The sequence below is a fragment of the Pseudophryne corroboree genome, chromosome 3, assembly GCF_028390025.1.
Source record: "Pseudophryne corroboree isolate aPseCor3 chromosome 3, aPseCor3.hap2, whole genome shotgun sequence".
In the NCBI taxonomy this organism is placed as follows: Eukaryota; Metazoa; Chordata; class Amphibia; order Anura; family Myobatrachidae; genus Pseudophryne; species Pseudophryne corroboree.
The window spans coordinates 84,144,661-84,156,715 of NC_086446.1; the positions used below are offsets into that span (position 1 = coordinate 84,144,661).

Consider the following 12,055-nt stretch of genomic DNA (forward strand, 5'->3'; position numbering starts at 1 on the left):
TCTTCAACAGGCTCCTTTTAAACCTTTGGAAACAGTTGACCTGAAACGGCTAACTGCTAAGACCTTATTCCTTCTGGCCATTGCATCTACAAGACTTGGAAGCTCTCTCCTATCGCCCTCCTTTCCTGATTTTTCATCCGGACAGAGCAGTACTTCTTACTAGACAGGGTTGTCTATATAAGGTGATCTCCCGGTTTCATTTGAATGAGGAAATTATGGTTTTGACCTTCGTCTTCTCAGATTTCTCAACTGCAGAGCGTTCTTTGGACGTGGTTCTTGCCCTTCGTATCTATGTAGACCGAAACAGTTCACTAAGCAGATCGGATTCCCTCTTTATCCTTACGATTTTCACAAACTAAGGAGCGTCCCTGCCTTTGAAGTACTACTTTAGGACATCCCCAATGTTATACCTATGGAATCCGAAGAAGAAAAGGAGAGTTATGGTAGATTTACCTTTTTGTTAACTCTTTCTTCGAGGTCCACAGGACGCCCACCTTGATGCACCCGACCTATATGGGTTTGCCGCTTTGGTCACTGGTTCCCTTCTCCAGTCTGTGAGAGTGTGTTCTTATGTGTACCGTATCTTTCTACTCTCCTCATCCTCTTCCTGCTTTGGGCTTGTTGCCAAAACTGACCTGCCTGGGCATGGAGGCGGGGTTATAGGGAGAGGGACCGAGTCATCCTGGGATATCTGAAAAGGCTTAACTGTATGGGGGCGTGGCCACGACGGCTGAGGAGTAGGCAGCAGGTCTCGGGAGCTCCCCGGCTATCAAACTCCTGAAACCCATCCTGACTCCCTCTGGTGTCTCTGCCCGGCCGTATTCTCCACCCCATACTGTTGGGCACCGGCGGGCACCCTTCTCCGCAGTCTCCGGGATCCGTGGAGCGGCAATTACTGACCTCCGGCCCTGCGGCCTGCACCTCCTCCGGATCCCCGGCCTCGATTTCGGCGCCCTCGGCCGCGGGACGCCCGGAGCTCGAGCGGCGGGCTGCTGCTGCCGCCAGACGCCGCGGGAAGACTGAGAAGAGGAGATAGCCTCTCCTCTACCTGTCGGGCTGTGGCCTGGGGCCCTGATAATCGGTGGAAAAGCAGGTACTCCTGGGGAAGGGGAAGGAGCACTGCGGCCATTTTAGAAGCAGATTATATAGGCTGCTACCCACGCCTGGACATCTGAAGAGCTGCCTGATAAGATTCTCCTGTGTCCCGTGAACTGTTTCTGCTCTCTGAGACCTTACTGCATGTTGCTCCCACCCATTCTCTATTTCTCAATATCTATGCTACATTAACATGTTGTTGGAAGCAGAGTCAGCTGTTCCCACTGCGCAGCTCTCCCATTCTGCCACACAGGAGCTGCATATAGATTGGAACTGACTACACTGCTGTACTGCACTAATATCCTGCAGTGTACTACACACCAATATCCTACCTTTGCCTCCCGGAATTTGCTGCAGGATATTCCCTCCTCAATATTCCCGTCCGTATTGTTACTTTTACACAAGCCTGTACTTCCTATCCATTGATATTTTGACCTAAAGACCGGGCACGGTTGTTTCCCGCCACTGATTATATACAACCTTGCTGCTGCCGCCTTCTAATTACACTTCTATACTGTAACCCTACCCTTGGGTGAGTGTGACTGCTCCTGTCCAATATGGTTAAGGGCGGCCAGAGTGCGGCCGCTGCCAAACTAGAAAGATATGCCAGGCAACCCAATCCCAGGGTGTCATCGGCTCCTTCTCAGGGAGCCTCTTCGACACACTCGAACTCCCCCTCTGCGTCTGCTGCCAATTCCCCAGCGGCAGCGGAGGCGCCGTCTATTCAACAGGTGCTGGAGGCTATAGCTGGCAGTGAACAGCGTCTCTCCGATAAGATGGAAAAGGTGCAGTGCGACCTCTCCTTACTCCGACAAGATGTTCAACGTATCCGTGAGAGAGTGGGTGAGGCGGAGACACAGGTCTCCAACCTGGAAGATATGTGTGGCCCCCTAAAGCAGTCCGTATCCGCGGTGACCCAGCAGGTTTCCTCCCTCCAGACCAAGCTTTTAGACATGGAGGGTCGGCTGCGCAGAAACAATGTAAGATTTGTAGGCCTGCCTGAAAGAGAAGAGGGCTCGCAGCCGGAGGACTTCCTCGAATCTTGGCTTAAAGAGATGTATGGCGCTGAGTCCTTTACGGCCCAATTCACAGTGGAGCGTGCACATAGGATACCATCTCGGCCGCTACCCCCTGGTACCCCTCCTCGCACCTTCATCGCCAAATTCCTGCATTATAAGGACCGTGACTCGGTTCTCCGCCTAGGTCGTACGAAGGGCCCGTTGGTCCGTAATGGAGTCAAGGTGTCGGCCTTCCCAGACTTTGCCGCAGACGTCCAGAAGGACCGAGCCCAGTTTATGCCTATTAAACGGCGTCTGCGGGACCTCAACATCTCATATTCCATGCTGTTTCCTTCGAGGCTCCGGGTTGTGGCGGATGGGGAGACCAAGTTTTTTAATTCCCCTAGAGAGGCGGCCCAATGGCTGGACAGATTTGCGCCGGGTGCTCGGCAGCTGGCTCCGGACTGACCTCCTGCGTTGAAGAAGCTGGGGCCTAGACTACCGGAGGGAACGATCATAGATCGGGGAGCCCCCCTCCTTTGCATTGGTGGCTCAAGACTTTTACGTCCAAGTGGTGTTGGTTAGAGAGAGTTAGAGGTTTAGTTGAGAATCTAGGCCTTCTTAGCACTTGGTAGTTTGGGTTGATTGTTTGGGATATAAGTATGCCGGTGTTCGGGGTGGTGTACGGGGAGGGGAAGGATAGTTGGGAAGCTGCTAGTTGTGGCTCCTTTTGCTGTTTTTGGTTTTCTTTCTTTAGTTTGTTATTTTTCTTATCTATGTATTTTCTGAAGCAAGGATGTTTAATATTTCAGATGCTGTGGCTTACAACGCAGGGCTTGTATACGTCATGTGCTGCTGTTGTTAATAATGTTGATTCTCAGTTATATTTTGGGAGATGTCTATCCGGGTGGCACATAGAGCCTACATGGGGTCATGATTAACCTGAAATTTCTGGCATGGAATGTCCGAGGTCTGAATAACAAAATCAAACGATCTTTGGTTCTAAATATGATTAAGAAATATGACCCGGATATTGCATGCCTCAGTGAGACCCACTTGGAAGGACATAGGTTACTGTCTTTGCGACGGGCCTGGGTGGGATGGGCTTACCATGCCTCTCATTCCTCCTTTTCTAGGGGTGTCTCGGTTCTGATTAAAAAATCAGTGCAATTTGAGTTATTATCGGTCAAAACTGACCCGTATGGAAGATTTGTATTTCTGGAATGTAAACTGAGTTCCCAGCCCTATTACATTTTAGCGGTGTATGTCCCCCCTCCTTTTTCATATGCTGTGCTGCAGCAGGCTGCCTCTTTCAGTACTCCATCTCCTACCACCCCAGTGATATGCCTGGGCGATTTTAATAACATCCTAGACTTATCCTTGGACCGATGGCACTCCCCGAATGTTGCGCTGGCGGGTGGTGGTCCTACCAAGTTTGCTGATTTCTTGGATAGTTTGCAGTGGGTAGATGTGTGGAGGCTTCGTCACCCTGCGGCCCGTCAGTTCTCCTGTTTTTCCAGCACTCATGGCTCCTTCTCCAGGATTGACCTGATGCTGGTGTCCCCCGCCCTCGTCCCTGGGATCATTGACATCCACTATGAGGCTCGAGGGGTCTCTGATCACTCCCCTCTGTTGATGACTCTTGCTGTGGAAAGTCAGAGGGGGCACTCTTATTGGAAGCTGCACCCCTCTTGGCTGACCCAGCTGGGTGACTGCAGTGACCTGGAGACTCAGTGGGGGGGTTACTTTAACGACAATGCAGGGTCTGCCCCAGGTACGATAGTTTGGGATTCATTTAAGGCGTTTTTGAGAGGTTCATATATTGGACGCATAGCGGCTCATAAAATGTCCTCAAGGGAGAGAGAACAGGCCCTTGAAAGCGACGCCAGGGAACTAGAGTCCCAATATTTGCTAGATGGTGCCCCCGCGACAAAGGCACGCTGGCTAGTGGCTCAGTCGGCTTGGTTGGCCCACCTGTCTGATAAAAACTCTCGATCCCTCCTTTTTAAGGCTACTAATATTTATATGCAGGCTGATAGGACGGGGGGCCTCCTGGCCCGTCTGATACTTTATGATCGTCCTGGGACTACGATCACCCAAATGTCCGATGGGGATGGCTCCTTTGTTGACACCACACCGGACATTGCGCAGTTATTCCGATCTTATTACTCTGAGGTTTATAGCTCACAATTGACGTGCTCTACTCTAGATCTCTCATATTACCTGGGGGGTATTCCGCTGCCCGCACTCTCCTCTGAGGCCTGTGCGCTGCTGGAGGCGCCTTTGACGCTCGAGGAGGTGACTGCGGCCATTGGTGTGTCCCCTAATGACAAGGCTCCGGGGTGTGACGGAATTCCCTCCGAGGTATACAAAAATCATATCGATTTTTTTGGGCCCAGGCTCCATGCCCTATACTTAGATATATTTACCAATAACGAACTTCCCCCCTCTATGTCAGAGGCAGTTATAATAGTGATTCCAAAGCCCGGTAAGGACCCTGGGTCTCCAGACTCCTATAGGCCGATATCCCTGATTCCCACCGATGCTAAGGTCCTGGCAAAGATATTGGCAGTACGGCTTAACACAGTGATCACCTCCCTCATTCACCCGGACCAGACTGGCTTCATGCCAGGGAAGTCCACGTCTATTAACCTACGTAGACTATATACCATTTTACAACTCCCACATGACTCCCCTTCTGACTCGGATGTGGTCTCGTTAGACGCGGCCAAGGCCTTTGACAGCATTGAATGGGCTTATTAATGGGAGGTGATGGCTTGTATGGGCTTTGGACCCAACTTTATCAGATGGACTAAATTACTGTATCAACATCCGAGTGCCAGGATCTTGGTGAACGGCTATGTATCCCCCTCTTTTCAACTGTCCCGTGGTACTAGGCAGGGCTGCCCCCTATCCCCCACACTGTTTGCCTTGGCCATCAAGCCCCTGGCCTGTTTGATAAGATCGCACCCAGATATTGTGGGAATCTGTACGGGTTCACGTGAGGATAGAATAGCTCTCTACGCCGATGACATGTTGTTGTTTTTGCAGGATTACACCAAGTCAATGCCCATTCTGCTACGTGTGATTGAGAGCTTTGGTGATCATTCGGGTCTTAGAATTAACTGGTCTAAATCATACATTATGCCAGTCATAGGCCCCCCTCCTACTGTTCCCAAAACCCCCCTGCCATTATGTTGGACGATACAATTTAAATACCTCGGAATCCAAATAACTAACGACCCTTCTGATTTTGTCCCTCTGAACCTGGACCCGACCATGCAGTGGGTCATGGGCAAATCCAAAACTTGGTGTAAGCTTCCACTGACGGTGTCTGGCAGGGTTAATCTCATTAAAATGATTATACTGCCCAAACTTTTATACATTATTCTCCAGTCCCCGGTATATATTTATCCAATATTCTTTAGGAAATTAAATAGCGTTTTATCCTCACTGATATGGGCTAACAAACGACCTAGGATACAGCTAAATACCCTTACCAGGCAGCGCTCTGACGGTGGCCTGGCTCTGGCTAATTTTCAGATATATTACTACGCTGCTCAGCTGACTCATATTAGTGTATGGGCGCAGGATTCTGGGGCTGATTCTTTACATTGTGAGTTTATTCGCTGTTACTTTCCTCACCTCTCTCCTGTGCAGGTGCTGCTAAGTGGGAGCATAGCTCGGTTTCTTCCCCCTATTATTTTCCAGGCCTTAAAGATATGGCGGGCCCTGAGAGACCTCTTGAGGTACGACGGCCTGGACCCAGATACCCCCCTTTGGTACTCTGACTGGCTCCCTGAATTACATGCACTTGAGGGGCGGGAGGTATGGGCCCCTAGATCGGTGGTTTCTATTTCTCAACTCTACCTAGATAATGTACTCAAATCCTTTCAACAACTGAAAGATGAGTTTGACTTAGCCAATTCCTACTTTTTCAGATACCTCCAGCTTCGTCATGCCCTCCAGTCCCAGTTTGCTGAGTCCCCCCCACGAATCCTCCCATTTCCCATCAAGACCTTTGTGGCTACTTTGGGTCGAGCTAAGATGGTCTCCCTTGCGTATGGATATCTTCTTACCAAGCTCCATGCGGACCCTCTGACACATCTCCGTGGAAAATGGGAGGAGGATATGGGTCTAATAACTGAGGAGGACTGGGCCCTTGCTCTGGAATACCCTGCCAAAGTTACCAAATCTCTCAGATATCAGCAAATTCAATTCTTCATTTTACACAGAACATATGAATCCAGCTAGGCTGGCTACTTTTGGGACGGGCGGATCTGGCCTCTGTCCTAAGTGCGGGGGTGAGGTGGGAACATTTTGGCATCTAGTGTGGGATTGCCCGAGGTTGAGGGTGTTCTGGTTGGGGGTCAGGTCAATTCTGGAGAGTACGGGAGTGACTGGCGGACTGCTTACCCCACAATTCTGTATTCTGGGGATGGGATGCTCTGCTTCTCTGTCTGTTTCGATGGGTCTTTATGCTCGCAGTGTATGTGCCTAGGCTAAGGTTTGCATTGCGAGGCTATGGATGGCCCCTAGAGGCCCTTTAGTTTCTGCGCTCAAGACCTTAGTTAATGATACAATAATTAAGGAAAGATATATATATATATATATATATATATATATATATGAAACAAAACGCATCAGCCAAATTTGAAAGGGTCTGGTCTCCATGGCTAGACTCCCCCCATTCTCACCTGGTCCCTCAACTATAGTGGGCACTGAAGTGCTAACTTATCAAAAAATAAAAAAATAAAAAATGTAATGTTTAATGATGTATATTTGAGATGCTTGTCGGTTGAGCCCTGCGTGTTCGCCTACTTATATGCATGACTAATGTGGTCCTGAATCAGATGATTCCTTCTCAATTTGCTTCTGTTTTTTTTCTTTTTTTCTTATTGGTTAGTTTAAGGGCGAAAATATAAAAGTTAATGGAGATTTATATATTTGGTTACAGATTTTGCAGACCCAAGTGGTCCGAATAATAGGAAATCTTTGTATATTCCCTCATTGACATGCCTGTTATTCCACTGCTGTAAACTTCTCTCAAAAATGAGGCTCTGATTCGAGTTAATTGATTTATTTTTTGTGATATGCCGATGCTCTGCAATGTCTGTACCTTATTCTCCAGACTACTGAATAAAAATTACTTTATTAAAAAAAAAGGCTTAACTGTATGGTGCCCAGGAGCTGATCCTACTACCTATAACCCTGGTGTTATCTCTGTTAACCCTATGGACCTCAAAGAAAGAGAGTTAACAAAGGTAAGTCTACCATAACTCTCCTTATTAAATACAGGTACACCTTCAATAATCCGGCACCCTTGGCTCCAGCACTGTACCGAATTATTGGTTTTGCCGGATTATCGGTGGTACATACAGCTGCATCCCAACTGCTAATCATCACGCCACCTAACTCCTGAACATAAACCTCCCGCAGCCTAACTAAGCCCTCCTTCAGCCTTACAGCCTTCTTCAGCACCTAAACCTCCCAAAGCCTGAATCCCCTCCGTAGCCTAACTTTACCCTGCAGCCTAAGTGAGACCTCCAGCAGCATAACTCCTGGCACCTGATGTGTCTGGATTAAAAGAGGTGCCAAGTCAAAAAAAAATGTTTTTTACCTTTTCATTGTTGGCCTCTGTCAATACACAGGATTACATAGTGGTGAAGAAGACATCTGGTGAACATGTGACACCCAGTATCCGTCCCCATGAGTCAAGAGGCCTGGGAAGGACCCAGTGCTCATTCACGGTGCCTCCACCTCACTCACTGATACATAAGAGAGACCATGAGAAGAAGATCCTGGAACTCACCAACAAGATCATTCAGCTGCTGACTGGAGAGGTGACTGCTAGGAATGGGACATTATACAGTAACACTAGGGGGTGTGTCTGGGTGATGACTGGAGAGGTGACTGCTGGGAATGGGGCATTATACAGTAACACCAGGGGAGGTGTCTGGGTGATGACTGGAGAGGTGACTGCTGGGAATGGGGCATTATACAGTAACACCAGGGGAGGTGTCTGGGTGATGACTGGAGAGGTGACTGCTGGGAATGGGGCATTATACAGTAACACCGGGGGAGGTGTCTGGGTGATGACTGGAGAGGTGACTGCTGGGAATGGGGCATTATACAGTAACACCGGGGAAGGTGTCTGGGTGATGACTGGAGAGGTGACTGCTGGGAATGGGGCATTATACAGTAACACCAGGGGAGGTGTCTGGGTGATGACTGGAGAGGTGACTGCTAGGAATGGGACATTATATAATAACACCAGGGGATGTGTCTGGGTGATGACTGTATCATTGTGTGTGTCAGGTTCCTATAAGGTGTCAGGATGTCACTGTCTATCTCTCCATGGAGGAGTGGGAGTATATAGAGAAACACAAAGACCTGTACAAGGATGTGATGATGGAGAATCACCGGACCCTCACATCACTGGGTAAGACAAGACTTATGTACAGTAATGTAAAGGAGAAAGAAGGGCTCCTAAACAATCACCTGATAATCACATATAAGCCATGTACTCAGTCACTGTGTGTCTCCTACAGATGGACCCAGTATCAGAGATACCGCAGAGAGATGTCCCTGTTGTCTTTATTCCCAGGACTGTACAGTGGTGAATCACAGGACTCCACAGAAGGATCAGGTAGATGTGATTTAAGGTCTCACCAAATACCAAAGTGACTTATTATTATATGATCTGTAGAGAAGTTGAGTGGGTTTTCTACACTGATACGCTTGTTTTATTTCAATTTCTGCTGTGGGGTACACTGGGCTCCACGGGGAATGACATTGGGGGTGTAGAGTAGGATCTTGATCCGAGGCACCAACAGGCTCAAAGCTTTGACTGTTCCCAGAATGCATAGCGCCGCCTCCTCTATAACCCCGCCTCCATGTACAGGAGCTCAGTTTCGTTAATCAGTCCGATGCAGTAGCAGGCAAAAGAGACGACAACTGTTAGTAGCCACAAATACCACATTCTCACGACAGGAGAAAGTGTCAGCGGCTAATGCCATAGCACCCCAAAGAAGCTAAGTGCGTCAGGGTGGGCGCCCTGTGGAGCCCAGTGTACCATGCAGAAAGAGATTTAACAACGGTAAGTTCTTACCATAAATCTCGTTTTCTGCTGCGGGGTACACTGGGCTCCACAGGGAATGACATTGGGGATGTCCTAAAGCAGTTCCTTATGGGAGGGGACGCACTGTAGCGGGTACAAGAACCCGGCGTCCAAAGGAAGCATCCTGGGAGGCAGATGTATCGAAGGCACAGGAGGTCAGTTTTGTAGTTGGTGCCATGCAGTAAGCAGGTATACAAGAAGCTTTTAAAGAAAAATGAAGACTTCAAGGGCTGCAGCAGAGACACTGACTGTGTTAGATGTCAGTCAGACATCTGCTGCAGCTCCATCACCTCCCCCCATCGGTGCTGTATACTCTCGTGCCCTGGTTGCCGGGTACCTACAGCGGAGGCTCCGGTTTTCTTCCAATTAGTCACACACATGACCGCTGTTCTCCTGGAACGCGTGTCCGCACTCAGGAAGGAGGTAAGTGGGTCCCCCCGGCGGGACCCGCTGTAAATCGCGATCCCGAGTGGCCGGTGGGAGGCAGGCCGCTGGCGTGGACACTGTGGCAGTACAGGGACCCCACTAGACCACCAGGGCATGGGCACAGGTTGGTTTTCTCTCATAAAACCGTTCATTTAAGCCCCCAGTACCCGGTGGTGTAGTCCAGCAGGGGGATGAGGCTTTGACCTGTAGCCCCTTCCCCAGCCCCAGGGCGCCATTTAGAGTAAATGTTCCCACCCTGGAGCTGCATATCTCTCTCTCCCTCACTCCCTGTCAGCGTTTGGGCGCCATTAGGTCAAGTTGAGCTGATCCTGGGACTGTTTGTGTTACGTTCCTGATGCTCAGAACTGGAGAGATGTTGCGAGGTGAGTTCAGAGCACCAGGACGCGACGCTGAACTAAGGAGTGGTACGAGAATAGCCCCTAGCACCCTACCTCCGTTGTCTTACCCGTGTGGTCAATTCACGCCTGAGTGACTATGGTTTCTTGGGCCCACGGCAGCCGCGTTTGAAGGGCGGATTTAGGTCTGCCCAACTCCGATGCCCCCAGGTCTTAGCGTGAGACAAAGCGTGAACTGAGACAGGGTAATAACAAGGGGACCTCTTAACTAAAACAAACAAAAGCTAGGGGCTACTAACTACCCTGAAACTAAATATATGTGCGGCACGCCGCCAATGGAAAAGAACAACAAAAGATACCACTGTCCGTTCCCCCACACGGCACCGCCGAGTTCTGGGGAGGACAGTGAAAAGCGGAAACCTCCGCAAAAACCACCAACACAAAGGTAATACAAGGATTAAGCGGCCTAGGCCGCAACTCGCGGCAGAAGCCGCTACTCACAAACCGGGAGAGAACCCCAAGTAACGAGAACCCACGGATGACTGCAACAGGTTCGTTTTGGACAGGAAGGATTCCCAGGACCGGCTTCAGAACTCCAGGACACGGGAGCACAGGGAGCAGGATCGACCAGATACAGCTAAACCAGGAACAGATGTTACCAGGCAGGAACAGCATACAGGAAGCTATCACTGGCGTCTGTGCCAGGTAGTGAGGGAGAATTTAACAGGGAACCCTCCAATAGCTGCAGCGAAGCCTGATTAGTAATGTCGTGCAGCTGCCCTGCTGCACGACCAGAGCTAACAGGTGTAATGATTGGCAGGAAGCAACGGGGAACGCGGTAGTCAGTGGCGTCCCCGTTGCTAAGGGTCCGGCGGCTCAGCGCGCACTGCGTCCTAGCGTTGCTAGGGACCCGGCGGCTCAGCGCGCACGGCGTCCTAGCGTTGCTAGGGACCCGGCGGCTCAGCGCGCACGGCGTCCCAGCGTTGCTAGGCGCCGGGCGGGCAGGAAGGAGGTGCGGCGGCCGTGAGCGTCGCTCGGAAACAGACCGAGCGGCGCCGTGGACCGCGGCACCTAACAGTTTGGGCAAATCCTCCTCTGTAAAGCCGCCTGCCTGTCAGCGCTGTGCATTTTACAGGACACTTAAGTATTCTACATGTCTGCTGACAGCGTTAGTTAAGAAAAAGTGCATTTAGTTAGGGTTATTTAGTACAAGTACCCTGTGATACTGAGATTGGCCAATGGCCACATGTGACTAGCTGGCCCTTGCTGATTGGACAGCAGTGAAAGCTTAAATTCTATGCCAGGAGAGGCATTCTGGTTCAGCCCTGACGAAGCTGTCAGAGTAACGGCGGAACACGCGTGTGGGCATCGTGTGTCCACGTGTTCCTATGTCCATGCTTAATATCAAATACAGTGTTTAGCCAGCTTTTACTTTACAATGTATAGTGGAATTTAGTTATTTATGTGGAGCAGCAGGCAGAGGATTAGACCAGTTTATAGAGACCTACATCACTACTTAATAAACAAGTAATATAGTGATAGGATGATTAAACAGCACTGTATTGGCTGCTAAACTCCTTGATAATATGTAGTAAACAGATGGCAACAATATAAATTTAACACAGGCGCGCTGTGCATTAACATGATAAGCCTATGAATGTTGTGAGGCATCTGTGATACAACTGAGTAGATACAAGTGCAACAAATGTTTCAATATTAATTTTCAATACTATCTAAGTGAATGCACAGATGTCATAGTTGCCAATCCCCTTGATTATACGTAGGAAACAGATGGCAACAACATTAATTTAACACAGATGCACTGTGCACTCATATGATAAGCTTATGAATGCTGTGAGATGTCTGTGATACAATATAGCAGACACAAACACAACAAATGTTTCAATAATAACATCTAAAACTATTTAATGAATACACAGATGTCATGTGTTATTTGTGAGCCACAATAATAAAACCTGTATCCAAATTAACACTACCTGTGAATATGCAGTATAAATAAAACTTTCTCCTATAATAATACATTTTGGATGTTTAAGGGT

At 49.2% G+C, this 12,055-nt stretch overlaps 1 protein-coding gene across 4 annotated transcripts in view; it reads left to right on the top strand.

Annotated features, from left to right (window-relative positions):
• Window positions 1-12,055, top strand: part of LOC135057056 (gastrula zinc finger protein XlCGF26.1-like) — a 103,687-nt gene that overhangs the window by 14,323 nt on the left and 77,309 nt on the right. For all 4 annotated transcript variants that reach the window (XM_063962943.1, XM_063962942.1, XM_063962945.1 and 1 more), the window contains exons 3-5: window positions 7,745-7,936; window positions 8,412-8,535; window positions 8,645-8,742. In XM_063962943.1, the coding sequence (XP_063819013.1) occupies window positions 7,745-7,936; window positions 8,412-8,535; window positions 8,645-8,742 (414 nt within the window). The remainder of the gene's footprint in view (window positions 1-7,744; window positions 7,937-8,411; window positions 8,536-8,644; window positions 8,743-12,055) is intronic.